The sequence below is a fragment of the Pristiophorus japonicus genome, chromosome 2 (assembly GCF_044704955.1).
Source record: "Pristiophorus japonicus isolate sPriJap1 chromosome 2, sPriJap1.hap1, whole genome shotgun sequence".
NCBI lineage: Eukaryota > Metazoa > Chordata > Chondrichthyes > Pristiophoridae > Pristiophorus > Pristiophorus japonicus.
In genome coordinates, this window is record NC_091978.1 from 355,406,820 (window position 1) to 355,434,603 (window position 27,784).

Here is a 27,784-nt window from a genome sequence, read left to right on the forward strand (position 1 = left end):
AAGAACCTTGTTGGGGTAGAGTGAAGAGAATTAATTCCACATCTAACTGAGTGATGGTTGCTTGATGTGCCAAAGGCAGAGAAATGTTCCGCTCCCCAGCTCCGACATCCTTCACTTCTGCTTTCTCGCTAATATTGGCAAATGCAGAATCACAAATGTTTTTTTAAAAAGCTCTGGAGCAGCCCAATTTTACTGAAGTGGCTTGATGGCAAGGGCTTCGGCTCACGTCTGTCTTGATTTAAGCATGCTTAAGCTTACTCTGCTCTCCAATTTGCCTTCTCCCTCTGCCCGGGGGGGAGGGGGGGGGAAGAGATCTCAACCTCACAATACCGGCACCCACCTTCCATCCCCCTCCCTCCAGCAACAGCTCAGTAGAGATGAAGAACTCACTGCGCACGCACACATTGTGTGCATCGGTGTGCGTGAAAAATTAAAATATAAATACTAACTAATTGCAGGAACAAAACAACATCCTGCTACTCAGTAGCAGAGCATGCTGGGCACTAACTCAACGATGGAGAAAGACTGTCTGGAACCTCTCTGTGAGACACATTAAGGGCCGCGTGCAACATGAAATATTAATATAATTCTTTTTGTGAATCATTTATCAATTCGTGTGTGTTTGGTACTTTTAGTCAACAGAATGGATGACACAGAAAAATACATTCTCTAAACTTTCAGCAATGGGAAAAGGCTGGAGCAGGATTTCACTGGTATTACATTTTTGATGCTTAATATTTAACAGAAGGCAATGAGTGAAATCCACAATGCATTCCAAGCTTGTCGCACACACTTTTCACATGCTCTCTCTCACCGAGTGTGGGAACCTTTGAATTGTGGTGATGTCACAGTTGGGTGCCGACCACGTTACCTGTCAAACCTCAGCGTAGGTGGACTACTGGATACAGTGGAGCCGATATTCAATACACAACCGCTGTGAGGTGGGACTTCCTGTGCCCAGCGCAGAAGTCCCGCCCCAAGAGGAAGTGGAGCGCAATGTCGCGCGCTTCACTTCCTCCAGGGGGCGGGACTGGGGCGCTAACCTTCGGGAATTTTCCAGCCCTCCATGGAGAGCCACGTAGGGTTGGTGAGAGCACCGGGCCCTCCCCTCCCGGATTCTGCTTCAGGGAGAAGGGGCCTCACTACACCACTGGGGAGCGGGTTGCCATGGCAGCGGCTTGGCACAGAAGGGGAGTGCCGGGCTGCAACACCGCGGCACGGATCCCGCGAATTGGAAAAGGCAAGGCTGCAGCCGGTAAATTGGCCATTTTTTTTTTTAAAGCGCGTGCCACACTTCCCCTTTAATTTTCGCCCCCGTGAGCGGGCTGAGGCCCGGTTCGAGACCTGCGAGGCTGCTGCGGGCAATGCCCGGGCCAACCTCACGGGACGCTACCGAATTTGCGCTCTGGGGCGAAAGAGTCGCTGCGCATGGTGATGATGTCACCGCCAGTGCAGCGGCCCGGGGCGCCATTGGTTAGCACCTCCGCCTTCTCCCGCCGAATTTTACGGGGGTCGGCAGCGGCCCCGTGCCACAGGCGAGAAGCCGTTAGCGCCCCGTTAGCACCAATGGGAGGTGCAACCGACCCGAATTTCTCCCCCAATTTTTCTCGGCACGGTTCTTGCAACAGCCTCCACAGTGGGCCTCAGGATCTTGCAAGAAACTCGACATGGTCACCACACATAATGGGTGTGCACAGGCGCCGCGAGTATGAAAGGTACGAGATAGTGTAAAAGGTGCGCTAACGAATCAGCCGCCCTTTAATCATTTCTTCCAATTTTCATGTCCACAGAGAGATGAATAATGAGCGGCTGAATCGATTATGTCAACTTTACACTCTCGCCCGCAAACAAAATGACCCCATGTGTGTGTGTTTAAAGAGAGAAGGAAAACTCGATGGCTACTGTGGCAACAAATTACTGCTCACTCAGGTTGCCCGGGAAGAGACATCAATCCCCATCACTCTCCAATTCAGCCGACTGGGAATTGGGGAGTGTACCTGATCCAAGGCATTGGCTCTCCTTCGGTGGTGCGAAGCAAGGCTGCAATTCTGCAACTCTCTGAACAATTATCAACCTTCAAGTGGCAAAGATAAAAGAGGGAAGTGCTTTACTTTGACAGCACCTCACGTGGTATCCCTGTTCCCCACAGAGAGCTGGAGCAACAATATCACAGCTTTCTTGGAGTTCGATAGAACAAACGCCCCATCACAGGTTCGGGCATTGTAGCACATTAAAGTGCCCATTTGAAATGATCGAAAATAAGAGAATGTCGCCTCTGCGTCAGAAAGTCGTGGGTTCGAGTCCCACTCCAGAGACTTGAGCACATAATCGAGACTCACATTCCAGTGCAGTACTGAGGGAGTGCTGCACTGACGGAGATGCCATCTTTTGGATGAGGTCAGGGAGAAGAAGCGGCGAGAGATTGTAGAAGGATGTGATCGGGGCCCAGGAGAGGCGTGAGTTCGGGGCCCAGAAGAGGCGTGGGCCCAGGGGCAGCACGGGCCAGCCCATACTGCGATATGTGCGTGCAGTAGGTCCATGCAGCAGAACTGGTCTCCAGTCGTCCTGGTTAATCCTTGCCACTGGACTAAGACCTAGCTCTGTCAAACCCGTGTGGTGGCTGGTGTGCAACGGTCACCACACGTTAAAAAAAATCCAAGCACAGGCATCTTCCAACCTTCAAGATTTAGTTCGGACCTGGAATTTTTGGTCCTTCATTGAAACACCTGTGAAATTTTTGACGGAGAAGCAAGTCATCCTTGGTTCGAGGGACTGCCTTTGATGATGATAATGATGACGTTAAACAGAGGCCCGGTCTGCCCTCTCATAAAAGATGTCCTGCTACTATTCTTGCCTTTCATGACCCAAGGACTTCCCAAAGCGATTTACAGCCAACGTAAAGTACTTTTAAATTGTAGTCACTGTTGTAATGTAGGGAATATGGCAGCCAATTTCCACACAGCAAACTCCCACAAACAGAAATGTGATTATCAGCAGATAATCTGCTTTAATGATATACGTCGAAGGATAAATATTGACCCGGCCACCAGGAAGAACTCCCCTGCTCTTCTTCAAAATAGCTCCATGGGATCTTTATGTTCACCTGAGACAGGGCCTCAGTTTAACGTCTCATCCGAAAGACGGCACCTCCAACAGTGCAGCACTCCCTCAGCACTGCACTGGAGCATCAGCCTAGATTTTTGTGCTCAGATTTCTGGAGTGGGACTTGAACCCACAACCTTCTGACTCAGAGAATAAGGGAAAAGTCAGCTGGGGTTATCATTCCTAATCACGATCCAGTGACGCCGGACAGGAAGTGCGCGCGAGTCTGTGTGGATGTCGGCGGAGAATAAAATGGCTCTCCTCTACTGTTGACGTACAGGTATAGTATAAACCACTTGAGGGTGTATGAGAAAATTTCAGGAAAGAAAATTGGAACAATTGAAGATCAGCTTTATTCATTGACTGCATTGGGCGGATTAATTCAGCTTCTCATACTGTCAAGCTGAGAAATATCTCAGAGCTACCCTCCCCCATTGCTCCGGCAATGATGATATCAGCATTCACTGTTCAAACAAACACATTCCAAAATCAATAGCACGGCAGATTTTTTTTTAAGAAAAGGATGTTAATATTAATGACTTTTTATAAGGTAGTGAATGTTCCTGTAATTCAATGCAAAGGAACAAAATAGCCGACTGGTACTGGCAGTCCTTCATCGCAAATCAATAGCCCTTTAGCTCCAACATGCACCATCTTCAGACAGAACGGACAATGGAACTAACAACACTGCATTATTAAACAAAGTTCCCTTTTATGGGCATGCATTAGTGAGTTTAAGAGAGTGACTTGATCTTGGGGTTCAGATCACAGTGAAACTTCACAGATATTATTCTCTGCAGCCTCAACCAGGGGTTTGGAAGGTTGTGTTGCCTGCCCGGTGCCAGGGTTAATGATGTCTCCTCGCGACTGGGGAAGAACTTGGAGTGGGATGGGGAGGATCCAGTTGTCGTGGTCCACGTGGGAGCCAATGACATAGGTAGAACTAGGAATGAGGTTCTGCTGAGAGAGTTTGAGGAGTTGGGGTCCAAATTAAAAAGCAGAACCTCAAAGGTAATAATCTTTGGATTGTTATCTGATCCACGCGCCAATTGGCATTGGGATAAGCGGATTAGAAGGTTAAATGCGTGGCTCAAAGAGTGGTGTGGCAGGCAGGGTTTTTGCTTCGTGGGGCACTGGGGAAAGAGGGAGCTGTTCCGTTGGGATGGGCTCCGCTTGAACCGGGCTGGAACCAGTGTCCTGGAGAATCAAATAACTAGGGCAGTAGACAAGGCTTTAAACTAATGAAGTGGGGGGTGGGGGGGGTGGAGGATTCAGGAAAGAGTAAATTTAAAAGCAGCAAGAGAAATGTCAAGGCTCTAGAACAGAGCAGACTTTTGGGTAAAAATAAGCAGAGTGGGTCAGGAAGGGACAGAGAGAGTAACAAAGGTAATAGGGTATGTGTGACTAAGCTGACATGAGGGAAAAATAGAAAAAAGCCAAAGCTAAAGGTACTGTATCTGAATGCGCGAAGCATTCGCAATTAAATACATGAATTAATAGTGCAGATAGAAATTAATAGGTTTGATCTAATAGCCATTACGAAGATGTGGTTGCAAAGTGACCAAGGTTGGGAACTAAGGACAGGAGAAATTATAATGGGGAATAAGGAAATGGCAGAGAAATTAAACAAACATTTTGTGTCTGTCTTCATGGAAGAAGACGCAAAATCCTCCCAGAAATAGTGGAGAACCAACGGTCTAGCGAGAATGAGGAACTGAAAGAAATTAGTATAAGTGCTTGTAAAAAAAAAAAAGTACTGGAGAAATTAATGGGACTCAAAGCCGATAAATCCCCTGGACCTGACGGCCTACATCCTAGGGTTTTGGAAGAGGTGGCTAGAGAGATAGTGGATGCATTGGTTGTCATCTTCCAAAATTCCATAGATCTAGAACGGTTCCCGCAGATTGAAAGGTAGCTAATACAACCCTGCTATTTAAGAAAGGAGGGAAAGAGAAAACAGGGAACTACAGACCAGTTAGACGGACATCAGTAGGAGGGAAAATGTTAGGATCTATTATTAAGGGCATGGTAACAGGGCACTTGGAAAATAATAATCGGATTAGGCAGAGTCAACACGGATTTATGGAAGGGAAATCATGTTTAACAATTCTGTTAGAGCTTTTTGAGGTTGTAACTAGCAGGATAAGGGGGAACCAGTGGATGTGGTGTATTTGGATTTTCAGAAGGCAATCGATAAGGTGCCACACAAGGGATTATGAAACAAAATTAGGACCCATGGTATTAGGAATGATATATTAGCATAGATTGAGGATTGATTAACAAACAGAAAACAGAGAATAAGAATAAACGGGTCATTCTTGGGTTGGCAGACTATAATTAGTGGGGTATCACAAGGATCGGTGCTTGGGCCTCAGCTATTCACAATGTATTTCAATGATTTGGATGAGGGGACCAAATGTAAACAGTGTATGTCCAAGTTTGCTTGATGATACAAAGCTAAGTGGAAAGGTAAGTTGTGAGGAAGATGCAAAGAGGCTTCAAGGGTATATAGACAGGCTAAGCGAGTGGGCAAGAGCATGTCAAATGGAATATAATGTGGAGAAATGTGAAGTTATCCACTTTGGAAGGGAAAATAGAAAAGCAGAGTATTTTTTTTAAACAGTGAGAGATTGGGAAATGTTAGTGTTCAGAGCGACCTGGGTGTCCTTGTACACGGATCACTGAACGTTAACATGCAGGTACAGCAAGCAATTAAGAAAGCAAATGATATGTTGGCTTTTATTACAAGAGGATTTGAGTATAAGAGTAAAGATGTCTTACTGCAATTATTTAGGATCCTGTTGAGACCACACCTGAGTATTGGTTTACTTACCTAAGGAAGGATATACTTGCCATAGAGGGAGTGCAACAAAGGTTCACCAGATTGATTCCTGGGATGGGGTATTGTCCTATGAGGAGAGATTGAGTAGACTAGGCCTATATTATCTAGAGTTGAGAAGAATGAGAGGTGATCTTATTGAAACATACAAAATTCTTACAGGACTTGACAGGATAATGTTTCCTCTGGCTGGGGAGTCTAGAACCAGGGTCACAGTCTCAGACTAAGGATTCGGCCATTTAGGACTGAGATGAGGAGAAATTTCTTCACTCAGAGGGTGGTGAATCTTTGGAATTTTCTATCCCGAGGGCTGTGGATGCTCAGTTGTTGAGTATATTCAAGTAAGAGATTGATAGATTTTTGGATATTAACGGAATCAAGGGATATGGGGACAGTGCAGGAAAGTGGAGTTGAGGTAGAAGATCAGCCATGATCTTATTGAATGGCGGAGCAGGCTCGAGGGGCCGCATGGCCTACTGCTGCTCATTTCTTATGTTCTTACTCGTTATTTACAACTTCAGCTGTCCTCTCAACTATCTTCGATTTGGTTTCTTTATTTCTTTTATTTGTTTATACGCCCAACTCTGCCTATGCCTCAACCTAGCTGCTGCTGAAACCCTCATCCAGGTGTTACCTCCACACATGATTTTCCCAATGCTCTCCTAGCCAGCCTCCCATCTACCACTCTCCATAAACTTGAACTCAATCAAAACTCTGCTATCCATATCCGAACCAATCATCCTGTGCTCACTGACCTCGCTTCCCGGTCTACCAATACCTCGATTTTGACATTTTCTTTCTCATGTTTGAAATTCCTCACTCCTCCCAAGCTTTGTAAGTTCCTCCAGCCCTACAATCCTCCAAGAACTCTGCGCTCCTCCAATCCTGGTCTCTCCTGCATCCCCCGCTCCTTTTGCCCCACCATTGGTGGCCGTGCCTTCAGCCCTAAGCTCTGGATTTCCCTCCCTGAACCGCTCTGATCTCCTTTAAGTCCTTCCTTAAAATCTATCTCTTTGACCTAGCTTTTGATCACCCCTCCAATGCAGGGATTGTGGGGTATGAGGGGTTGGAGGGATTTGCAAATGAGAGCTTTGAAATCCATTTGCTAGGGGGTAGAGAGTTAGTGGAGATTGGTGGCCCCACCTTTGAAACGTTGTCTATCTCCATCCCTACTTCACCACTACTGAAGCACTCACCCACATCATAGCCGACTGGAGGCCAATCTCTATCTTACTCAAGCTGCTACCCATCCAGGACTCTGCCATCTGCCTCTTGCCATCACTCCAGGCCTTGCCAGCCTTTCAAGGGTAAGTGGGAGAAGGTGGGGTGCCAAAGGAAACTAAAGGGGTCAGATTGAGATGAAATCCGGAGAGGAGAAGGGTAAACTTAACTAACTCACGCAATGGGAAAGCTACAGGATTGAAATCGACTGCCCGTTTTGCATCCTGCCCAATTTCGATGTCAATGGAAAATAAAATTGAACGGGCTGCAAAATTGACACCAAACCCCCAGTTTCCCCTCGGGCTGGTTCGGTTAAAATTGCCCTCTACAACAATTTAAAGAAAGGAGCACAGGACACTCCAACTTTTGACTGAACAGAATAGCCCGCAGTGTGTTTCTAAAGCTTTTTCTTTAATCTGAAGGATAGTTTAGAGGGTTTTAAAGGAGCAGAAAGGAAATGTGGCGAGCAAGCCATTTACAGTGATTGGACACAAGGGAATTCTCCAGGGAACATTCATAAAAGTTGCATTTATGAGTCTAGCCCCAGTAACTGCAGGAGATCAAGCTGGGAGCGCAATGTTAAATCATCATCCGGCTCAGTGTTGAAGTCAGGGAGAGAGAGCGAGAGAGCGAGAGAGAGAGAGCGAGAACCGAGATGGTGGAAGAGTATTTGAGAGAATATATCTCTCTCCTCCTTCAAGATGGTCCTTAAAACCTACCTCTTTGTCCAAGATTTTTGTCAGCCGTATTAATATCTCCGTATGGGCTTGGTGTCAAACCTTGTTTGGTAACACTCCTGTGAAGCATCTTGGGATGTTTCACTATGTTAAAAGGCATTATATAAATGTAAGTTGTTGTTGATGGGCTCTGAAAATCTACTAAACAGGGGGCACTTGGAGGTGGAGCAGATAAAATATTGTTGTAGTGGGATTACTCATTTGGAAGGGCATGTTATTATTAAAAGGTACCACCCATAAGTTACAAGAGATGCATTCAGCCCCAACTGTGTGAAAGAGAAACAATTAACTTAAAGCAATGTAACACCATAATCTGACAGTAGCACAAGCTACCAGCGAGCGCAGAGACCTTTGGCTAGCCGCCATTAAAGGGCTATTATTGCCAAGGTTTGGGATAGAGATGAGCCACACAGTATTTCCGTTGTGGCGTTGAGGTCCTTACTACTAGGGGGATCAACGGCTATGGCGAGAAAGCAGGAATGGGGTACTGAAGTTGAATGTTCAGCCATGAACTCATTGAATGGCGGTGCAGGCTAGAAGGGCCGAATGGCCTACTCCTGCACCTATTTTCTATGTTTCTAAGCGACACAATTCAGTTCATGTTTTTATTTATTCCCATCATACGGACAGTACCGGCAGGGGCCATATTTATTGCACATCCCTTGTTGTCTCTGGGACATCTACATAAAGCACGGCTGGATTTGAGTGTCGAACAGGGTTTCCTCAGTAACGGACATTAGTGAAGCAGTTGGCTTTTCACCTCAAATCTGCGGCCTTCCAGGTACCAGCCCACAAACGAGAACGTTTACTGAATTCAATGATGCGATTTGCCACGGTGGGAATTGAATTTATAACCACCAGGCTATTATTTCAGCATCATACTACTGTACCCAAGAGATGTAAATCATAGTAATTTGCAGCACAGAAGGAGAGGTCATTTTGGCCCATCGTGTCCACGCTATCCAGCCTTACCCCACTTTCCAGCTCTTGGTCCGTAGCCCTGTAGGTTACGGCACTTCAAGTGCACATCCAACTACTTTTTAAATATGGTGAGGGTTTCTGCCTCTACCACCCTTTCATCAATGAGTTCCAGACCCCCACCACCCTCTGAGTGAAGAAATTTCCTCTCATATCTCCTCTAAACCTCCCCCCAATTACTTTAAATCTATGTCCCCTGGTTGTTGACCCCGCTACTAAGGGAAACAGGTCCTTCCTATCCACTCTATTTAGGGCCCTCATAATTTGATACACCTCAATAAGGTCTCCCCTCAGCCTCCTCTGTTCCAAAGAACACAACCCCAGCCTATCCAATCTTTCTGCATAGCTAAAATTCTCCAGTCACGGCAACATCCTCGTAAATTCCCTCTCTAGTGCAATCACATCTTTCCTGTAAAGTACTACACGGTGTATTTATAGTCAAATGAGAAAAGATTGGTTAGAATAGCCAATATGAAGACACTGCCCCTTTTGCACCAGAGATAAATCTGATGAAATAACGGCTGAGCCAGCAGATATCCCAGAAAGGTTATCAACTTTAAAACTGGACATACCTTTTCTTTTTCTTAATTCTGATTTCTTTGGATTTTTTATTGCCGATCAGCTCTTTGCCGTCCTTGTACCATTTGAAAGTGGGCTGCGGATATCCTGAAATGGCTTCACATCTCAATACGAGCTTCTTCCCCTCATTCACCACCACATCACTCGTCAGTGGTTTTAGCTTTGGAGCTGAAGCTGTGAGGTAAAATGGAGAGGACCACCAGTTAATCAGCTGTTTCCAGAGAGCAAAAGTAATAACATGCCTATCATAGAAGCAGGGGTAGGCCATTCTGTCCCTCAAGCCTGCTCATTACATTGGAAAACTTGCCTTTATTAGCCGAGGCATAGAATACAAGAGCAGGGAGGTTATGCTTGAACTGTACAAAACACTAGTTAGGTCGCAGCTGGAGTACTGCGTACAGTTCTGGTCACCACATTACAGGAAAGATGTGATTGCACTAGAGAGGGTACAGAGGAGATTTACGAGGATGTTGCCTGGACTGGAGAATTTTAACTATGAGGAAAGATTGGATAGGCTGTGTTTGTTTTCTTTGGAACAGAGGCGGCTGAGGGGAGACCTTATTGAGGTGTATAAAATTATGAGGGGCCTGGATAGAATGGATAGGAAGGATCGAGTTCCCTTAGCAGAGGGGTCAACAACCAGGGGGCATAGATTTAAAATAATTGGTAGGAGGTTTAGAGGGGATTTGAGGGGAAATGGCCTCCTTACTTAAGCTGGCTGGAGTAATACAAGTCCCATGGTAGGGTCTGTACATCAGCCTAACAGCTTCTCATCCTGCATGGATGTTACCCATTGGGGTGGATTTTCATCTCATCATCCAGGCTTAAAAGCGGAATTGCAGTGTCCGTCCTGGCAGCTCATTCTGCATGGATGTGTTTTATTTTATTCGTTCATGGGATGTAGGCATCACTGGCAAGGCCAGCATTTATTGCCCATCCCTAAATGCCCTCGAGAAGGTGGTGGTGAGCTGCCTTCTTGAACCGCTGCAGTCCGTGTGGTGAAGGTGCTCCCACAGTGCTGTTCAGGAGGGAGTGCCAGGATTTTGACCTAGTGACGATGAAGCAATGGTGATCTACTTCCAAGTCAGGATGGTGTGTGACTTGGAGGAGAACTCAGAGGTGATGGCACCTGCTGCCCTTGTCCTTCTCGATGGTAGAAGTCGCAGGTTTGGGAGGTGCTGCCGAAGAAGCCTTGGCGGGTTGCTGCACGTGCATCTTGTAGATGGTGCACACTGCAACCACGGTGCGCCGGTGGTGGAGGGAGTGAATGTTTAAGGTGGTGGATGGGGTGGATTTTCAACGTCATCCAGGTGTAAAACCGGCAAAGCAGTGTCAGCTGTGGGCTCAGCTGGTAGCAGCTCGCCTCGGAGTCAGAAGGTTGTGGGTTCAAGCCCTACTCCAGAGACTTGAGCACACAGTACTGAGGGAATGCTGCACTGTCGGAGGTGCTATCTTGTGGATGGGACATTAAACCGAGGCCCCGTCTGGTCTCCCAGGTAGACGCAAAAGATCCCATGGCACTATTTCGAAGAAGAGCAGGGCATTTCTCCCTGGTGTCCTGGCCAATGTCTATCCCTCAATCAACATAACAAAAACAGATTAACTGGTCATGTCACATTGCAGTTTTTGGGAGCTTGCTGTGCGCAAATTGGCTGCCACGTTTTCTACATTACAACAGTGGCTACATTTCAAAAAGTACTTCAATGGCTGTGAAGCACTTTGGGATGTCCTGAGGTCATGGAAGGGGCTATATAAATGCAAGTCTTTCTTTATCCCTCAGATTGTCCACCGTTACAGAGACCATTTCATATCCATTGATTTGGAAATAACATCAAATCCCTGGGTGGCAATTGGCTCTGGGAGGTAGCTCAGAAAGGACAGTCGCGAATCAGCTGTCTGTTTTACACTCTGCCTGATTTTCTTTTCCATTGACCTCATCGGGCGGGGTGAAAAACGGGCAGCCAATTCGGCATCGCCCGCTTTGCACTGCCATCTAACACTAACCACTCCCACTGAAGTCCAAATTTAAGAAAGATACCATGAGTGAAAATGGTATCAAAGAGATAAAACCAGCAAAAGAAAGAGGGTTGGTACAGTTTAGAGAGTTTCCAAGCACTTGTGACAATATTATGAATTGAAATCAGTTTCTTTACCCACATTTAACATGACATTGTACAAGCCAAGCACTGTCCATCACTTGGACCCCATTAATGACTCCACGTTCTTGGAAGAAACCACTGATTTTGACAAAAGTGATTAAGAAAGAGAGGCTCATGAAAACGTAGTAATGAATTGAGCTATTGTTATAGTAATTATGATACTGTGATAAGATGTTAACCACTTGTGGGAAAGACCAAAACTAGGGGCCATAGTCACTAATAAATCCAATAAGGAATTCGGAGAAACCTCTTTATACAGAGAGTAGATAGAATGTGGAACTCCCTACCACCAGGAGTGGTTGAGGCGAGTAGCATTGATGTATTTAAGGAGAAGCTAGATAAACACATGAGGGAGATAGGAATAGAAGGATATGCTAATAGGGTTAGATGAAAAGGGATGTGAGCCATTTAGGACCGAGATGAGGAGAAACATCTTTACTCAGAGTTGTGAGCATGTGGAATTCTCTACCACAGAAAGTTGTTGAGGCCAGTTCGTTAGATATATTCAAAAGGGAGTTAGATATGGCCCGTATGGTTAAAGCGATCAAGGGGTATGGAGAGAAAGCAGGAATGGGGTACTGAAGTTGCATGATCAGCCATGGTCTTATTGAATGGTGGTGCAGGCTCGAAGTGCCGAATGGCCTACTCCTGCACCTATTTTCTAAGTTTCTATGTTTCTAGGAGACTCATTTGGAGCATAAACACCGGTATTGAACAGTTGGGCCGAATGGCCTGTTTCTGTGCTGTACTTCTATGTAATACTGCAGATCTTTATGAATTTGAACATGTGTTTATGAACACAATTTGGACAGGGAGGATTTATTTAGAGCGTTGTATAAGACCGATATAAAAGCACTTTAACGATTGGGAGGAAAAAAATCAGGATCAGATTGATTTGAGCTTTCATGAAGTCAATATTTAGAACCTTTACAAACCCAACGCACAACTTTCATTAATTGCTTTAATTATGAAGACACCTGGAAGCCAATTATATGCATCGTCCTCATTACAGTCGTCACTGGCCCAGCTGTCAGGAGGTCCCGCAACATCTGCGCAATAATATCCCACACACTCCTCATTAACGAGCAGTTCAAATGTGTGGCACTGAAGTGTGGTGCTCATTTAAATTCAATTATTATTTTTTTAAATGTTCAAATAAAATGTTTTCTTTGAAAAAAAAAAGGTATCTTGGAAAGTGTTCAAAATGGCTGAAGCCCAACAGCATCGTTTTTGTAATCAGGATGAATTAGAACGGGGGACCTTGAAATTACACTGTGGGATATCAATGCACAAACTCGAGTTCAGCTGCAATTCCTCTCTCTGCTGTTTTCTCAGAGGCATTGGCACATTGTTTGTCTCGATTTTTAAAACTCTCATCCGCGTCTTCAAAGCCCTCCGTGGCCTCGCCCCATCTCCGTAATGTTCCCCAGCCCTACAAGATCTCTGCGCTCCTCCGATTCTGGCCTCTTACGCATCCCCGATTTTAACCGCTCCACCATTGGCGGCCGTGTCTTCAGCTGCCTCAGCCCTAAGCTCCAAAATTCCCTCCCTAAACCTCTCCGCTTCTCTACCTCTGTCTCCTTCTTTAAGACTCTCCTTAAAAGCTACCATCTTTGTGGAAGCTTTTGGTCACCTGTACGAATATCTCCTCGTGTGGCTCAGTGTCAAATTTCTTTTGATAACGCTGTGAAGCGCCTTGGGATGTTTTACTATGTTAAAGCCGCTATATAAATGCAAATTAATATTGTTGTTGTATACTGGTATCCCAGGGTGTATTGCAAAAAATTGTGTTTTGTTCCTCCCCCCATCAGTGCAAATATGTCCTCCCAATTTCCTAATCTGACGATTTTAAGTTATTTTTCATGGATAAGTCCTCTTTTTAACAACGTTCGTCCCCTTCTTGTGATTTCATTGCACATGTGCATTCTTTTATCATGTAGGAAAACATCCCGCGGTTTGAAAGGTGTGTGGCCTAGGGTGATACTACCCATATTTCGCTTCCTTTCTGGGGAGGAAATGTCTGACATTCACCCAATGCTATCCTGTGACAGGGACTTGAGCACATGGTCCAGGCTAACATTTCAGTACAGTACTGAGGGAGTGCTACACTGTCGGAGGTGCCATCTTTTAGATAGAATGTTAAACCTCCTGGGCCAGATCATGAAAATTTTTCATTTCGATTTCCATTCACTGCACTGTAACATTGTAACATGCACAGAAATCTCCCCGTGTTTAACCAATCATTCTTAAACTGAGCCAATGGGATCTTTAAAATGTCTCACTTAATGAAGCACAATCTTCATCAAATAATATTGATCAAACCCTTTCTTAATTCACTTGCAAACAGGCAACGTAGCAACATAGAAACATAGAAAATAGGTGCAGGAGTAGGCCATTCGGCCCTTCGAACCTGCACCACCATTCGATAACATAAATTTTATGGATTGGGGGGGGAATGGGGGTTTGGGAGGGGAGGTTGTTGGGTTGTGGAGGGGGTTGTGGAGGTTGGAGGGTTGGGGTTGGCCAAGACAGGCGATAGCGGATCAGCTGCCCTTATACACCCTGCCCAGTCTTACTTTCCATTGAAGTCAGATCATCATCATCATAGGCAGCCCCTCGAAATCGAGGAAGACTTGCTTCCGTTCTAAAAGTGAGTTCTCAGGTGGCTGAACATTCCAATATGGGAATTACAGTCTCTGTCACAGGTGGGACAGGCAGTGGTTGGAGGAAAGGGTGGGTGGGGAGTCTGGTTTGCTGCATGTTCCTTCTGCTGCCTGCGCTTGTTTTCTGCATGGTCTCGGCGACGAGACTCAAGGTGCTCAGCGCCCTCCCGGATGCACTTCCTCCACTTAGGTCAGTCTTTGGCCAGGGATTCCCAGGTGTCAGTGGGGATTTTGCACTTTACCAGGGAGGCTTTGAGGGTGTCCTTGAAACGTTTCCTCTGCCCACCTGGGGATCCTAGGGATCAACATACAACATCCAACACCTTCGAAAAGCCTCCTTTATAGAGTGGAGAGAGTAAAGACTGTCGGTCGGTGAGCTCATTTGTGAGCAGGCAGTCTGTGTGGGTCTGAATCTCCGGACGCATAGATGCGCGATGTTAACCAGGGGTTATATCTGTTTGCAGACAGCACCGCACAGAACCTTGCAGAGAAACTAGCAAACATTATTCGGGGGGGCTGTGGGTTATTTTTGAAATTGTAACAGCTTGTAGAGTGGCAAATGGCACATTAACATGCACTTTCTACGTGTCAGAATTTTAAATGAGTTAAATGATAATTAAAACAATTGTGCCACACATAATTAAGCAAATTTCCACTCGGTTTGGAGTTCTGCATCCTTAGTGCAAGCGTGAGATTTACTATCAGGGTAAACAAGGAGAGGGTCCCTCAGACAGTCCAGTGGGCATTGGGAGGAATTCGATTCCTGGCATGGCATGGCTGGTTCACAATGACTTCAGCTCTACCTCACGGAAGAAGTCATCGCTGCTAATTCAGCTCTCAGTCAATCCCACATGGAAAGGAATGGAACAGGAGAGCTGTGGTGTTAAACTCCTTCAAGTGTCGGTCTTGGTTCAGTTGGCAGCACTCTTGGCTCGGAGCTAGAAGGTCGTGACTTCAAACCCTACACCAGGACTTGATGAGCAAATAATCCAGGCTGACATTTTTTGGTGGCACTGAGGGAGGCGCAGTCTTTCAACAATAACTTGTATTTATATAGCGCCTTTAACGTAGTGATACCTCCCAAGGTGCTTCACAGGAGTATTATGAGATTTTAAAAATTTGACACCGAGCCACATAAGGAGAAACTGAAGTCCCATCTATCTGCTCAGGTGGATGGTAAAGATCCCACAACACTATTCGAAGAGGAGCAAGGGAGTTCTCCCAATGTCCTGGCCAACATTCATTCTTCAATCAACCACAGCAAAAGCATATTAACCGGCCAATTATCTCAGTGCTTTTGTGGGATCTTGCTGTACATAAATTGGCTGTCGCATCTCCCTGCATCGCAACAGTACTGCACTTCAAAAGTGATTCATTGACTGAAGTGCCCCAATGTGTGAAGAGTGCACACCTGTAAAGGAACCCGCCCAGTTACTGATATTCACAGTGCCAGAAGCTCTTGTGTCCCTGGGCACAGATAAAGAGTAATCTGCCCTACTGGGTACAAAAAGTTAAAAAGGGTTCTATTCCCCAACAATACTAACTTGTATTTATATAGTGCCTTTAATGTAGTGAAACTTCCCAGGGCATTTCAGAGGAGTATTATGAGATTATAAAGGATTTGACACCGAGATGCATAAGGAGAAATTAGGGCAGGTGACCAAAAGTTTGGTCAAAGAGGTATGTTTTAAGGAGCGTCTTAAAGGAGGAAAGAGAAGTAGAGAGTCGGAGAGGTTTAGGCAAGTAGTTAGAGAGCTTGGGGCTTAAGCAACAGAAGGTACGACCACCAATGGTTGAGCGATTATAATCAGGGATGCTCAAGAGGGCAGAATTAGAGGAGCACAGACATCTCGGGGGAGTTGTGGGGCTGGAGGAGATTACAGAGATAGGGAGGGGCGAAGCCATGGAGGGATTTGAAAACAAGGATGAGAATTTTGAAATCGAGGCATTGATTAACCAGAAGCCAATATAGGTCAGCGAGCACAAGGGTGATGGATGAGTGGGACTTGGTGCGAATTAGGACACGGGCAGCTGAGTTTTGGATCACCTCTAGTTTACGTAGGATAAAATGTGGGAGGCCAGCCAGGAATGGGTTGGAATAGTCAAATCTAGAGGTAACAAAGGCATGGATGAGGGCTTCAGCAGCGGACGAGCTGAGGCAAGCGGCGAAGGCGGGCGATGCTATGGAGGTGGAAATAGGCGGTTTTAGTTAGGCTGCGGATCTAAAGCTCATTTCAGGGTCAAATAACCAAGGTTGCATGCACATCTTCCCAGCAATGCACACCTTCCCCTGTGATGAGCGCAAACCCACGCCCCCTTCCGCGCCCCCAAAAAATCACCGAAAGATATCCGTAAAAAAAATTAAAATGAAGCATTCAACACAGATACGGTCAGTCACATACTGGTTGCTCGACAAGATCCCCGAGATTAGCGGGTCTTGCAAGACACATTAAATTGGTGATTGGTGATAACAAGAGGGAACACAACAGCATGCTTCTCAATGTTGTTATGCCAGCGCCTTGTCAATTGTGTCTGTCGTCAAAGACTTCGCAAAACAGCTTGTACTTCAGCAGATGGGTTGAGAGCAGGGTACGCGCAGGAGCACAGATTGCTTGAACGTTCCCCCACTTGGCCTTTCGGAAGCAGACCAAAGATCCGCAAACGACCCACGACGTTCTCTTAGGACCAGCCGTCCAGACACGTGGCCGGATGCCATTCTGCAACCCAGATAAGCCTCTCGGCAGAACATGGATGGGCGACTGGTCCTGCCAAGGTAAATACTTTGGGAACCGCTCACAATTGCATCGCAACCAGCCACATTTTCCGCCCATTCATTCCATGTGAGGAAGTCCGGTGACCTCGTCTGCGACACACAGAGTGCTGCCCTGCTCTTGACTGGAACGGGTCATCATGTAGATGAGCGACTGCTTTCAAAAGTCGGAGTGCACCAGAGAGGTGCAAACATCGACTGAGCTGAAGAGGCAGAACAGAAAAATAAAAAAGAATGACAGCCAGAGATTAATGCACAGTGAGTCACTGCCGCTTATTATAGTCTCTTGAGTAAATCACTGATAAGGCAACAGGAACTGAATTGTACTGTGGTGTGTGGATACAGGTGTCAGAAGCTGGCAAGAGGCTGCAAGGAAACTCGTACAAGTGCCGATAGTCTTTCCAGTCAGTGCTTTAAGAGCCATCATTATCCCTTTGGTTTGCCCGCTGTCAATATAACGACCAGCTCTGGAAAATAGTTGCTGTGCAATGCTGTGCTTTACTTTAATTTATTGGTATGTTCCGCCAACAGAAAGCTCTGTCTGAGACAGCATAACTCAGCCCTGAATACAGAGTCAGCCGTGGCTCAGTGGTAATACTCGCGCCTCGGAGTCAGAAGATTGAGAGTTCAAGTCCCACTCCAGAGACCCGAGCACAAAATTCTAGGCTGACACTCCCAGTGCAGTGCTGGGGGAGTGCAGCACTGTTGGAGGTGCCGTCTTTCAGATGTGATGTTAAACTGAGGCCCCGTCTGCTCTCTCAGCTGGACGTAAACGATCCCATGGCATTATTTGGAAGAGGAGCAGGGGAGTTATCCCCAGCGTCCTGGCCAATATTTATCCCTCAATCAACATAACAAAAAAACAGATTATCTGGTCATTATCACATTGCTGGATGTGGGAGCTTGCTGTGCGTGTATTGTCTGCTGCGTTTCCCACATTACAACAGTGACTACACTTCAAAAGTAATTCATTGGCTGTAAAGTGCATTGAGACACTCGGTGGTCATGAAAGGCGCTGTATAAATCCAAGTCTTTAAATAAGACAACTAACCACATGGTGTACTAGATGGCAAAGTGGGTGAGCACGTTGGTCTCTCCACTTGGAGACCTGGGATGGAAGTATCCTCGCTCTGTTGGGCTGCGACAGTCCAATGCGAAATGAGTCTGGGCCCACTGCTTCCAAATTTGTACATCCTGTGAACAAAACTGTGCCGAGTCCTATTGCATTCAGAGCTTGGCTTGGTCCTCATCCCGACCTTGGTTAGAACCTGCCAACAGCCCCCAGTTTGGTTAGGCACTGACCCTGGCAATCCCGCACCGGGTGGTTACAGTGGGGAATGCTACACCGGTGCAGGAGAGAGTTTGGAAGATGTTGCCGAGTAGTTGGAGCTTTACTCTGCATTTAGTCATACTCTATCTGGCCTATACGGAAGTCTGCAATTAAAAAAAAACACAATAACATCTCTCAGCTTAATGAGCACAAAAATCACCAAACTATAGTCAGCAAAACAACTGACTGAATAAATAAATCAACTATTACCCATTTACCGATGATTCAATAATGGATATCCAACTGCGATTGGGATTTCACTTTTAGCCCAGATAATTCGAGAATGTGAGGAGAGTGGGAGGAGTGAGGCGGGATGGGGTTGGAGGTCAAGGAATATACTGCTGGGAAAGCCATAAATTAATTTGGTAGTTTTTACCCATCCATGCTAGCAGAGGTGAAGGGGAAAGTTCCATCTACACTAAGATTATGGATAGCAAAGGTGTTTTGTATGTAAACATTGTAACTGTGTAAGACTTGCCACCAGAGGGCGCAACTGTTGGAGGCCTGCAGGGTCACCTTCACACCTCATGCAAGGGAGTATAAAAGGTTGTCTGCCATGCTGCTTAGGCACTCTGGAGTTGTATTAAAGAGACTAAGGTCACATCAGTTTTAGCTCACAGAACTCAGTCTTGTGGAGCTCTTCCACACTTAACAAAAGGCTTCCCTTTTCTATTTTGGTGGCCATTGTATAGGGAGTTACCATTAGTGAGCAATGGATTTTACAGTGCAAGCACAGTATATCAGCCAAGTATGATATACATTTCTCTAACTTCCTGTACTTCCCCTATTCCATTTTCCCCACCACTGGCAGCCGTGCCTTCAGCTGACCAGGCCCAAAGCTCTGGAATTCCCTCCCTAAACGGCTCCGCCTCTGTGTCACCCTCTCTTCCTTCAAGACACTCCTTAAAACCTACCTCTTTGACTGAGCTTTTAGTCACACCTCTTAATATCTTCTTTGGCTCAGTGTCATTGTTGCCTGATTATGCTTCCGCAGATGTTTTTCTACATTAAAGGCGCTGTATAAATATAAGGCAAGTGGGTGTTGTTATGTGATTTAGGTTTACGCGACCAGTAGATTAGAGGACAGAAATAGAACGATGAAACAGTTTCAACAGAGATCATGGCCACCGGGGTCTTCATTATGGAAACATTGATCCATTATTCAACGAGTGTTTCTCTTTTCATTTGATGCATTTTGACTGACAACAATATCTAATGCATACTGCTTCAGGCAGATTGTGTGGATTGTGGTTCCAGATTGCTTAGCTCTGTTTAACACATTTCATTCGTCCTTTCCTTGTTCAAAATGAATGAAGGACTTGTGCAGTGCGCAATCATTTTGTGGCGTCCGGTAGTTGACCTTTGACTTGTTCCAGACACCAACCTGTGTGCATGATGGGCTGTACCTGTCCTGTTTTTGTTGCCCCCATGGACGCACGATTGGAAGCCTCGTTTGGTTCTGTTTTTCGAGAAACACTTGTGCTGCTAAAAGGACTCACGTGCTGGAAGTAGAGAGGTTCACTGATATGATGATGCCCTCATGCTGCCAATCTAATCTGTCACTTAAAACCTTCATTGAAAAAAATCATTTAAAAAACAAATAAACAAACACTCCATGATGGCTGCTTGGCAACAGATTGCTGCAGCGTACAGCTTCTCAATAGCCAATATTGCATCTCTAAAGTGGACTCTTCAGACAGACCTGTTCCGGGAACAAAACCGGCCTAAAAGCTCCTCACAAACCGTGACAGCAACCTATTACATTTGCCTAACACTGTTATTTTGGTCATTACCATATTACTACAGTGACTCCACTTCAAAATAAGCACTTCATTGGCTGTAAAGCACTTTGAGATGTCCGGTGGTGATGAAAGGGGCTATATAAATGCAAGTCTTTCTTTTCTTCTTATTATCGAAACATTGACCAAAGTAATGCGCTGAAGGTCACCGTCACGTCCAAAATTTCCGTAATGAGGTTTTCTCCGCCCACCTCCCTTTAACTTTCTTCTGCTCTTTCCCAGCCAGGTGCTGACTAGGGCTAGGCTGTGGATCCATAAACAGCGCCATCCAATAGCTCTCGCACTTACCATTTTTTCCACAGCTTGTGTCAGCAGACGGTTTGACTAGAGTGTGGGACTGCTGTCCTCAGACTCACTGCCCAGCAAGGATTTATGAGATAGAAAGAAAAAGAAAGATTTGCATTTATATAGCGCCTTTCACGACCACCGGACAGCTCAAAGCACTTTACAGCCAATGAAGTACTTTTGGAGTGTAGTCACTGTTGTAATGTGGGAAACACGGCAGCCAATTTGCGCCCAGCAAGCTCCCACAAACAGATGGTGATAACGACCAGATAATCTGTTTTTGAATTGAGGATGAATGTTGGCCAGGACACTGGGGATCACTCCCCTGCGCTTCTTCAAAACAGTGCCATGGGATCTTTTATGTCCACCTGAGAGAGCCTTGGTTTAACGTCTCATCCAAAAGACACCCACAGTGCAGCACTCCCTCAGCACTGCACTGGGAGTGTCAGCCTAGATTTATGTGTTCAAGTTCCTGGAGTGGAGCTTGAACCTAAAACCCTTTGACTCAGAGAGCGAGTGTGCTACCCACTGAGCCACAGTTGACACTGCAGCCGAGCAGGAAAACCACGCCCTATTTTTCTTTCTGGGGTGCAGAGGACAAGTGAACTCAGCACTGGTTTTTCAAAGGCGTTAAGTAAATTGTCTGATGCAACAATTCATTGTTAAGAATTTCAAGGTGAAGGCACATTGTTAAAACATCACGCAGTTGACCGCCTGGTGGAAATGCACATGTGCAAACATCAGCTGAGGACAGGCTATGGTCTTGGTTGTATGTTTTCCACAGTTGAGTATCTTGCCGACACTCACTGTCAAGACTCACAAGCGAAGAATAGCTGCTTGCGTAGGGCACCCAGCAACTGGACAATTGTATCTTAACAGGGAGTCAACCAACCTGGAGAGTAAATTGGAGAGGTGGAACACAGAAAGAACACTTGGAAAACAGACATACGAGGTCAACAGAAGGAATCTGTGCCAATGGGTTGATGTGCTTCACCAGAGATCAATAAATACTGCTACTGACATTAACAGAATGTCTTGAAACCTTAAATAAGTGATGAGTCCATTTCTGTTGACAATGACAAGTATTGACTAAAACCAGATGGCATTGGGAGAGAGAACAAAACGAACCAAGTTAGGAACTAGCCAGGTGGTGGGTTAGTGCACCACCCTCTGACCTCTGGGAACTGGCCTTTGAATTCAGCCCAGGCTGACGGAATGAAGGTAGGTTATCAGACGGCTGAGATCAATTTGCTTTAGTGCTGCGTTCATGCTGCGCGCAAATCCGCACCACTCATAAGAAAGACCTGCATTTATATAGCGCCTTTCATGACTTCAGGATGTCCCAAAGTGCTTTACAGCCAATGAAGTACTTTTGAAGTGTAGTCTCTGTTGTAATGTGGGAAACACAGCAGCCAATTGCGCAAGCTCCCACAATCAGCAATGTGATAACGACCGGATAATCTGTTTTTGTGTTATGTTGATTGAGGGATAAACACCGGGAATAACTCCCCTGCTCTTCTTCTAAATAGTGCCACGAGACCATTTACATCCACATGAGGGGGCTCAGTTTAACGTCTCATCCGAAAGATGGCACCTCCAACAGTGCAGCACTCCCTCAGCACTGCACGGGAGCACCAGCCTAGATTTGTGTGCTCAAGTCCCTGGAGTGGGACTCGAACCCACGACCTTCTGACTCAAAGGTGAGTCATCCACTGAGCCACAGCCGACACTGCCATCTCGCTTGGTGGAGCCACGCGTCTCGCTGGTGTTGGAATGTAAAAGGTCACGTAAATGCTGGGGAGAACTCGAGGTTTTTGGGGTGAGTTACATTGCTGGGGCAAAACACGGGGAGCTCCCTTCTACACAACCTGAGGGAGCTCGGTACTGACAAGGGTGCAGAAAGCACATCTTCTGTTTTCACCTCAATGAAGACATTTTCTGTTTCCACCTCATAGAAGACAGAACGAATACTTCGAACAATCGAGTTAAAATACTGGTGCGGGTTATCTCTTCAACACAAGTTGCAGCAATGAAGGAAGTCCTGAGAGTGGTAAGTGTTGTGTATGTATAATATAAGTATACACCCTGTACACCCAATGTACAGTTACATAAAACTACTGGATGTACCTTCACACTGTGTACACTATGCCTGTACCACCAGAGGGTGCAACTGGTGGAGACCTAGGGGTCACCTGTACACGACAGGTAACCAGGTATAAAAGGGAGCTCACCATACTGTACCCTCACTCAGGAGCTGTAATAAATGGACGAAGGTCACCACAGTTCAAGTACAATACCTTGCCTCGTGGAGTCATTACTAGAGTGCTTACAGACACAATAGTAAGCTCTCAAATCAATTGATATTTAGCAAAGTCATGTACAAAGCTCAATTGTGCCAAGGATGTAATGGATAAACATAATAAATAGTGATCAGGTACTAAGTATTCTGGTCAGATATCATGTCCTTCATCATGACGTCTGTAATAAGCAGATTACCGAGCGGAGCATTGACTTTCAGCTCCCAGGGAAGCCGCACATTCAGACCTGTCTGCCTCAGTTGGGTGAGCTCGTCAGGTTGTCTGGAAGATGAGATTGCAACACGGTAAGAAGCCCATTATAATCTGGGGAACGGAAACAGCAGCAGCATCAGTCCTGCACAGTTTGGAAAGGAAAATACCACTTGGCCGTTGACAAAGGCACGTCTTGTTGGGTGAACTTGAAGTTGCAATGATGGCAGGGGAGCAGAATTCAAGTCTGCCACCCGCCTACCCGCCCCCCACCCCCTCAGCAGGAACGCACTCAGAACAAACAATAGCGGGGAGGCATACATCGATGTTTTGGGCCTCAGGTACTACACAACCGAAGCCTCCGCCATTGCACTGCCAAAGAACATCCCATGGCTTTTTAAATATGTATTAGTTCACAGGATGTGGGCGTCGTTGGCAAGGTCGGCATTTATTGCCCATCCCTAATTGCCCTTGAGAAGGTGGTGGTGAGCCGTCTTCTTGAACCGCTGCAGTTTGTGTGGTGAAGGTGCTCCCACAGTGCTGACTTTGTTGTCGAGGTTTGATTTGCTAGGCTGCTCTCCCTGGGTCCCAGCTGGAGATTAGCAACATGTTTTTAATCTGAACTGGGATTAAATGCACATTCCTTCTGTTAGCAGTAACGTGCAGCGGGATTTCAGCATCTAACCCTCCCGCAATGTGTAAAGTCCAGACTCACTCAATGGCACCTGAAGGGGCCGATAAGATGGGGGTGCAATTCAACTGCAGTAGCAGCGCAAAACAGGCAGAAGACGATCGTCTGCCCCTTAGATAGCCTGCTCGATTTTCCTCTTCATTGACTTCCAGTGAGTTTTATTCGCAGTATGTAGGAGAGGAGGCCCTAATAAACAGAAGCCTGCCCACGGATTCTAGCTCAATGCTGGGAAGTGAGCCTGTTACTTGTCCTGTACTTGGTGTCCTTGATAATGGCATCACCACAACAATTAAGTAAATAGCTTGCGTTCAGCCTCATTCTGCAAGTTTAGATAATGGTCTGGGCCAAAGTGCTGTCTAATGTTTGCCAATCTTTGCATTAAGCAGAGTGTGCCCTCTTGGGTGCCAAGCCACTGGCCCGGCCGAAACCCTCCCTGGTGGCCTAGTGGACCCAACTAAAATATATGCAGAGTTCAAAGCGGCCTGCCCCTTTAACTGAAGGGGAGGGACGTTGTGACGCGTCAGTATGGCGCTGATGACCGCAAGCGGCGGGTGACCCGACAGAACGGCATTTCCACCCAGCAGCTGCCCACAACACCGTCCCGCTGCAAAAAAATAATAAAACGCTCAATATCGGTCGAGTCTCCGCCCAAAATTTCAGCCCCAAATTGTCTTAATCGTTTTGAACATCATTTCTTTAAATACGTAAGTTTTGACAAGTTATTTTCTTTCTTTTCTCTTTAGAGCTTTCCCCATGCCATAGGCCATTAGAGAAGAAACAGGTTGAAGACTGGTCCAATTCCCCCATCAATGCTGGACTATAATCAACCGTTAGATCAGAGTTAGCCCATAGAAATCGCTGACTAGCCACAGGTGAGGCTACATTGACACTGCTTTAGTAGAAAACGCCATACAATCCAGGTAAATGTACTTCATGTGTGTATATTTACTTAAACATCCACCACCATTCAGTAAGCCAGGAAGTAAAGCAATCACAATGATTAAAAAACTCATATACTCTGCTTTTTATCACCATTCTACCAACAAATGCACAGAAAGGTTAAAGTTCACATGCAGATGTGCGAATATGAGCTTTGAGGCCACATGCCCAACAACACCATCTAATCAGAAATGCAATTAGCCACCTCTGGATTCCCAATTAGCCAGATGTGGCTAACGTATTGGACCACACGGAGCTAAATCAGAGAATCTCAAGTCATCTTCTGAGAGGGATAAAGAATGATATCATCCTTGTTAATACTGAGATAGAGACAAGATCTTCCATACAGATGCATCAATCAAGAGTGGTGAGATGGAGGTCATAAGACTATCTGCCTGAGTCACTACAGAGCTTTTGGAAGGGAAATGCTGAAATTAGCTATTTCACAGCAACAGCCACAGTTACAGCAGTAACACAGCCAACCAATCCCAATTATGAGAAATTAGACGCAGGACAAAAAAATGGCACCACCTTAAGCAATGAAAAATTTGTATCTATATAACACCTTTTACAACCTCAGGACATCTCAAAGTGCTTTTCAGCCACTGAAGTACTTTTGGAGTGTAGTCACTGTTGCAATGTGGGAAACGTGACAGCCAACTTGTGCACAGCAAGCTCCCACAAACAGCAATGTGATAATGACCAGATAATCTGTTTTTGTTATGTTGATTGAAGGATAAATATTGGCCAGGAGCCTGTTCTTCTTTAAAATAGTGCCATGGGATCTTTTATGTCCACCAGAGAGAGCAGACAGGGCCTCGGTTTAACGTCTCATCTGAAAGAGGACACCTCCGACAGTGTGGCACTCCCTCAGCACTGCACTGGAGTGTCAGCCTAGATTTTTGTGCTAGAGTCCCTAGAGTGGGATTTGAACCCACAATCTTCTGACTCAGAGATGAAAGTGCTTGTTCACTGAGCCATAGCTGCCACCGTAAGCAACTTCTTACAGCACCGTCACCAAAGAATGACAAGGTTCAAATATTGTGCTGTACACAATGCACAGAATGCAATGTTTTCAGCTTCTCGGAGCTGCAATTAAATACTTCCTGCACATGAGGTGGAGCAAAACATGAGATAAATGTTCTCCCACTTGTGATCCATTTTGACATTATTACTTTTTTTCCCGCCCCAGGAGAAGCCATATTGGGCCTTGTTGTGCTGGCCTATGCTCCTCACCCTCACCCCTGAATCTCATCAATCATCCGCATTGGAAAAAACTTAAACACAAACACGGGTCATGCCTAGAATGACATTCCTTTGTAAAGATGTTTCTATAGGCCACTACAGATGCATTATGGGGCACTGCAATTTAATTACATACAGTGCTTTGAGCATCTACTTATTGATTCATCCATGTGGCTTCAAGATGATCTTTAGAGTAGGGGGAAATTACAAAGAGAATGATGTTCAGTGTAGAGGCAAGTACTGAGGATGATGTGCGTTCACTCCTGTCTTCGTCCTTCAATGCAGGGCAAGTACAGGATATGCAGTCAATCCTATATCAGCCCTATAGTGTAGGGATATGTATAGGGATGTAGGTGCACATCCGGTCCGACTTCAATTATGGAAAATTAAATTTTTATTCTCTTCATTATGGATTTTTTTTAAAACCTGTTTATCCCTATGGAGTCATATATTAATCTATTCTATTAAAGCACAGACCCTGGGTTGATGTATTGCAAAGAGAAAGGGATTTCGCAGCATGTCTACACCGCAGTGCTGTGGCAGTGTGCTTATTATGTTCATGTCTGACTGATTACCTGAGCACGCCTGGCACCTCCTCCCCCCCCCACTCAGTCCCAACCGAGTCCCTGCACAATGTAAACCTTCCCCGAGGCAGACCACCTCCAGCCGTTTCCAAACTCCATCACCTCTTGCAGCACTCACGATCTGGGACGGCTTTCCTCCTGGCCACCTCAGGGTCCTGGAAATGACTCCTGCTGCAGCAACTGGTGGGTGACCCACCCACGTCCCGCCCCTACTGCGCCCCACCTGTTACAATCCACTTGCACTGGAGGATTGCACAGGGCAGTCGACTCAGGCACTTGGGTTTTTGCCTCTCCTCGGAGATCACATGGCTCCGGTTGAGGTGGAGTGTAGAAGGTTTCAGTGTAAGGGGTGTCGCAGTTGTGTGAGGCGGACTGGTTGGGCTGGGTGCTCTTTGCCTTTCCGCCATTGTTCGTAGGTTTATATGCAACCTTCAGGGCTGCTGGCCGAGGGCCGAGCGGTTCTTTGTCGGCTGGCGCGGACACGATGGGCCGAAATGGCCTCCTACCTGCGTTGTAAATTTCTATGTTTGTATGTTGAAATCCCTCTTACCCCCTCCATTTGGGAGGCAAGAGGGCAGCAGCAAGCCATTGAACTCAGAAGTTACACAGATTGAATGCTAGGAAGCTCAACTGCTGTGCACGCAATCCTGTGACATTACATTACCAGCATCTCTCCTGTGGCATTGCTCTTGTGGAGTTGGAGGATATACAGTGTTACAGCAGCTGTGAATAAAATACTAATACCGACGCCGTTTCGAAGACTTTGCATCGCAGTCCTAATTCTCAGAGATATGGGACACTGGAGTATTCAGGACAGCAGCCCATGCCCAGCCCAGTGGGAATTCCCGCCACTCCAAGCAGGACCGCTGGACTGGAATCAAGGTAACAATTATTTACGCGTGTGCTGCATTGGCCCAGCTATGGATTATGCACAATATACTATTCTGCTGCAAATGTGACGCTGTGTGTAACTTATTTAAGGCAACAAGCTGTAGCTGCTGCACCTCAGACAATTTGAGAATTTGCAGCAATTCGAGACAAGAGTATCGCACTGTGCAATGCCTCAGTGTGGGGGTGAATAGGGAATTTATTGCAGCGGGGGAGGGAAATGGGAATGTATCGTGGGGGGGTGGGGAAGGAGGGAGCAGAAAGATTCCAATTTAATTCATTTAAAGAGACCATGTTTTTTTTTTTAAGTAATCAGTTCCAAATTTTAGAACATCAATATAATCCAATTTCGAAAATAAATAATGGGATTCTTTATTTTAAAAGATCAATAAGCTTCAATTTTTAAAAAGCATTAATAGCCTCAATTTCTTAAAATCAGTCCCAAGATTTGAAACATTAATAGACCCT

The 27,784-nt window shown here is 45.9% G+C and overlaps 1 protein-coding gene across 1 annotated transcript in view; it reads right to left on the reverse strand.

Annotated features, from left to right (window-relative positions):
- Positions 1 to 27,784, reverse strand: part of nrg1 (neuregulin 1) — a 212,005-nt gene that overhangs the window by 165,179 nt on the left and 19,042 nt on the right. The window contains exon 2 of the mRNA XM_070866035.1: positions 9,450 to 9,630. Coding sequence (XP_070722136.1) covers positions 9,450 to 9,630 — 181 coding nt within the window. The remainder of the gene's footprint in view (positions 1 to 9,449; positions 9,631 to 27,784) is intronic.